Below are 5110 nucleotides of genomic sequence, written 5' to 3' on the forward strand. Positions count from 1 at the left end.
AGTGACTACTCTTTTTCATCTATTAAGCTAGATTGGCTTGCATTAGTGAAGTGAGGCTTACCTTCCCTTACTTTTTGATTTATTCTTTCAAATCTGTATATTAGTCTCCATGAGGTTTTGTAGGTTCTTTATGTGAATGTCAACTGTGAGTCCACCTCCTATATATAGTTGTTTCAAATCTTGGTAGAATTTTGCCAGGCCTCGTACTTCTGAACTCTTCTTGTCCCAAATGCAATTAATTTTATTCTTTTCTTGAACTATTCTATGTGAGCCACTTTACATTGAGTCGAAGATATAAAACTTGGCAGTTTTACTTTTACAGCTAATAGAGGCCTGTTCATTTCCATTGTCCTACTTGTGTATATAGTATTTCAGTGTTCCTTTTTTTAATACACAATTGACAATTCTATTCATGACAGGTTCAAAATGCTATTGACTTTCTTAAGTTGATTGGGGCATTGGATGAGAATGAAAATTTGACAAATCTCGGTTAGTCTCTGTCCTGAATGAAGTTGTATTACGTAATCTGTAACTAAATTCTATTATCACTTCATCAGTCTTCCAATGACTCAGATTCTTTTAATTTTTTTTTCTTTTATCAGGAAAATATTTGTCAATGCTTCCAGTAGATCCCAAACTAGGGAAAATGCTGATTATGGGTGCCGTATTTCATTGCTTTGATCCTGTTCTTACAATAGTGTCTGGGCTAAGTGTTCGGGATCCATTCCTTTTGCCTCAAGACAAAAAAGATGTGAGTGCAGAAATTTGTATGATAATCTATTTGTGCATTTAAAAGTTTCTTCCTTGGCCTGTCTAGAAGTGTTTTACTAAGTGAACTATAGTCTTCGTAACTCCACGTCTCTGTGCACTGTGAAGTGGCTAATTTCTTATGGTAGATGCTATTTAGGGAGGCCAGTGTGGACTGGACAACTCCATTAGAGAGGACTTGCGAAAAGAAAATACTTTATTCATTTAGTTTTTGGTAAAGGGGAAAAGACCAGAATCCTTTGGTGTTGTGGGTGCTAGCAGTAGTTTGGTGGTTTGGATGGAAATAAATAAAAGATTATTATAAGAGGACTCCTTGTCTGCCTCTTTGTACTTTTGTTTTTTGTTTCAATAAAAAGCTGTTTCTTTTCAAAGGAAAAAAAGGTCTTTGTAACTCCGTGTTTCTGTACAATTCAGTTAGCAGGTACAGCAAAATCTAGATTCTCTGCAAAAGATTACAGTGATCATATGGCTCTTGTTCGTGCATATGAAGGATGGAAAGATGCAGAAAGAGAAGGATCAGCGTATGAATACTGCTGGAGAAATTTTCTCTCTGCCCAAACACTTCAAGCTATTCATTCTCTCCGGAAGCAGTTTAGCTACATCTTAAGAGACGCTGGCTTGGTGGATGCGGATGCAAGCATTAACAACAAGCTAAGTCACAATCAGTCATTGGTCCGTGCAATCATATGTTCTGGACTCTTCCCTGGCATAGCATCTGTAGTGGTGTGATTTCTCTACTTGAAAATTTACTTTCAGTAATCTCTTAGTTGTCAGTTTTTTGACTATTTTATCTCACTATATCTGCAGCACCGAGAGACATCCCTGTCTTTCAAAACTATGGATGATGGCCAGGTTTTACTATATGCTGTAAGTTGCTCAAAAGCTGGTTTTCCATAATCTACATATCAATCGGAACTCATTCAAACTTTATATTCTATTACATTGGAATCTTGCCCAGCTGGTATATATACATATAAGCTCAGTGCAAATAAGAATGGGGTGAAATTCACACTCCATTTACAATCCACACTCCATGTTTTTGTTTTTAGCAACTTAAATTTGTCTTTAGTAACTTTGTTGTCTTTTATAAGAATGAAATGAGTCGACAAATTAGGGATTGTAAATTTATTTTCGTAGATAAAAGGTGATATTATGTGAAATGGTTGTCTTTTAATTTATATGTTCTATGTAGACATATGTTGAAAAACACCTCAGTTTCCAGGTAATTAATTGTATGGTCTCAATTTCAGAATTCTGTAAATGCACGTTACCAAACGATTCCCTACCCTTGGCTGGTCTTTGGTGAAAAAATAAAAGTCAACACTGTTTTCATACGCGATTCTACTGGTGTTTCTGATTCCATTTTGATCCTTTTTGGTGGTGCCCTAACCCATGGGATCCAGGTTTGTTTTCAATGACATTCATTCCAGGGAATTCGCTCAGTATCTTCTGTTTTTCTTAACTTAGTCCTTTTTTCCCACTCTTTAGGCTGGGCATCTGAAAATGTTGGATGGTTATATTGACTTCTTCATGGATCCTAGTTTGATGGACTGCTATTTGAAGATTAAAGAAGAGCTTAATGAGCTTATTCAAAAGAAGGTGAGTCTGGATATGATGTTTTTTACTTAAATAACATATCATGCATCATCTGCAACCCATTCAGATTTGTTTGTTACACTCATTTTCTCCCTAAAATCTTGCATTCATAGATGTATATTGGATCAATCTATTGAGGGGTTGTTTCTGGGTGTATAGCTGTGACCAAGTTTAATTATAGAATGGTTGCCTGCTACTTTCTCTAGAGCTGTGCACTTTGTGAACTTGCAAGAATAAACATAGATGAATGGGGACAATCAAAGAAGTGGCTCCTGTTACAAGTTCTTTCTATCTGCTTATATCCATGTGTTTTTTGTAGTTTGTCATCACAAACATTTTGAAACAATGGTATACATTTTCTATGAACACTCTAATTTCAATGGACTTTCAAAACGGAGATGACTAGCACAAAACCTACCTTTGCATGCTTCATTATGTTTATTGGACTAATTAACTATTAGACATTTTTCGTTCAGGAGTTAAAACCTTCCAAAGTTTGGTGCCTTCGGCCTTTAGTACATACATGTTATTAGTAGGGGATGCATACACGTTAATAAATTAGTTCAATTAAGGAATATGCAGTGCTATCCTTGGGAACATTGGCTATCGTTGCCTGGTTTCCTGATTCTGGTATATTGAGTTCCACAGTTCCAGATTACGTGTCTTCCTAGCATGCCCTGAATTTTGTAAAAAAATGTTGTTTGGATCTAAGGCTACGGAAACTTGGAACTTATATCGAAGAAAAATAAAGTGATTCTTGGTCTGCGGAGTGATGATCCATTTCTATATGATGCAGCTTCAAGATCCAAGCCTGGATATCCACAAGGAAGGAAAGTATCTCATACTTGCTGTTCAAGAGCTGGTATCTGGAGATCAAAGTGAAGGAAGATTTGTGTTTGGCCGTGAAAACAGGAAGCCAAGGGAGTCTGGTGATAACAGCAGATTCACAAGAGACGGAACCAACCCTAAGAGTTTGCTGCAAACTTTATTGATGAGAGCGGGACATTCAGCTCCAAAATATAAAACAAAGCACCTCAAGACAAATGAGTTCAGAGCCCTTGTGGAATTCAAGGGCATGCAGTTTGTTGGAAAGCCCAAGAAAAATAAGCAGCTCGCGGAAAGGGATGCTGCCGTAGAAGCACTGGCCTGGTTGACTCACACCTCAGACGACAGTCGTGATGAAGATGACAACTCCCCACCTGATGTCACTAATAACATGCTGAAACTTCTGGGGAAACGTAGAAGATCAAAGCGCCACTCTGGTTAATTTAGGATCAAGCTGCTGGAGTTGACTGTTGGAAATTGGATATGGAACATTAGTTCAGGGTAGCCTATTATTAATCAGGATTTTAACAGGACAGTTTGCAAAAGAAAAGGCGCCTTTTATTAATTTGGAACAATAACCACTATTTAGTCTCCAAATTGATTTATAACCAAGTAATTTAAAAAGTTGAAAAATGACCTGAGATCTGTTTTCAAACTTCAACTTTCTAGCAAATACTAATCTCTCCCTCTTTTGAAGTGTTGAATACTTGAACTTGTTCATGCTCATCGAGAAATTGTTCGTGTCATCCTATCAAAACACAATTGAATCAAAACCATATATATGCAGACAAATCCTCATTCTTGTGATTTTCTTCGTGTATAATCAATATGCTATTGTTTAACTGGGTTGGGTTGCACCATTCCATTCCTGGACAAGAGATTAACTTGAACTTCTTCGATGAAATTGGATTTACATGTGGTTTGGAATTGGCATTGCAGCACTTTTCTGTTGCACGAGATGGATTATAATCATTATATGGTTTTATAAAACAGCTGAAGCTGTTCATGGCTGTTAACAATCATTAAGAGCAAATCCACATTATATATGCACCTGACTGTAACCACATTCATAATTTATACATGCACCTGACTGTAAGCACATTTATATATGCACCTGACTGCAGCATAGAATCAGCTGGAAATGAAGGAAACAAAAAACCCAATCGAAAATTAGGTTCATATGAGTAAAACCAAATCCAAATCCAATCAATTAGTAAGAAATAGAAAAGCAAAAACAAAGATCCCTACCCACTTACCCAAATATCTCTTCCTCTCCATCATAAGAAAACCCGGTAACCCATATGATGGTATGTCTTGACTCAGAGACCAGACGGAGAGAGCGAGGAGAGCAAGAGAAGCAAAACAAAACATCTGCTGCTGCAAATAAACCACACGTAGATGGAACTAAAAACTACAACAGATGGCTGCCAACGATGGAACCACGTGGGACAGAGAAAGAGCAATGGCAACATTGTAAATAAAATGAAACCAGGGGCAGCACCGTTATTCCACACACGGAATGAACAGTACTACTTGCTTAAAGCTATTATATATAGTAAGATGTGTGATTTTGGCTTTGTTACTTTTTACTGGATTTGGAATGCTCTGTTCTGGTTTGCTTTCTTTTGGATGGGCTAACTGGGAAGTTTTATGAAGACCTTTGTAAACATACAAAATAATCTTTTTGGGGCACTTACTGTTAGGATCAGAATCCATTCAAGAAGGAAAACGAGGAAATTAAGGGAAATCTAAAGATAACTAAACAACATACATATCATTCATAACTGATTTAGAGAAGTTTACAGACTTTATAGATTGATTTGATTATGGGGTTCTATCATCCAATATTACAAGCCCAACACAATATCTTGTTATGCCTAATTGATTAGAGGCCAGCCAGGTCATTAAAAAATATTATGTC

General features: G+C 36.8%; 2 protein-coding genes across 2 annotated transcripts in view; one reads left to right on the forward strand and one right to left on the reverse strand.

Annotated features, from left to right (window-relative positions):
• Window positions 1-3817, forward strand: part of LOC101306826 (probable ATP-dependent RNA helicase DHX36-like) — a 14881-nt gene extending 11064 nt beyond the window's left edge. Inside the window, exons 11-17 of the mRNA XM_004301513.1 lie at window positions 420-489; window positions 603-751; window positions 1183-1491; window positions 1576-1635; window positions 2019-2171; window positions 2257-2367; window positions 3161-3817. Coding sequence (XP_004301561.1) covers window positions 420-489; window positions 603-751; window positions 1183-1491; window positions 1576-1635; window positions 2019-2171; window positions 2257-2367; window positions 3161-3631 — 1323 coding nt within the window. The 3' untranslated portion in view covers window positions 3632-3817. The remainder of the gene's footprint in view (window positions 1-419; window positions 490-602; window positions 752-1182; window positions 1492-1575; window positions 1636-2018; window positions 2172-2256; window positions 2368-3160) is intronic.
• LOC101306137 overlaps window positions 3729-5110 on the reverse strand; it is a 3484-nt gene continuing 2102 nt past the window's right edge. The window contains exons 4-6 of the mRNA XM_004299954.1: window positions 4446-4566; window positions 4276-4324; window positions 3729-4135 (exon numbers count right to left, since the gene is read on the reverse strand). Of these exons, the coding sequence (XP_004300002.1) occupies window positions 4021-4135; window positions 4276-4324; window positions 4446-4566 (285 nt within the window). The 3' untranslated portion in view covers window positions 3729-4020. The remainder of the gene's footprint in view (window positions 4136-4275; window positions 4325-4445; window positions 4567-5110) is intronic.

The sequence above is a fragment of the Fragaria vesca genome, linkage group LG5, assembly GCF_000184155.1.
Source record: "Fragaria vesca subsp. vesca linkage group LG5, FraVesHawaii_1.0, whole genome shotgun sequence".
Classification (NCBI taxonomy): domain Eukaryota; kingdom Viridiplantae; phylum Streptophyta; class Magnoliopsida; order Rosales; family Rosaceae; genus Fragaria; species Fragaria vesca.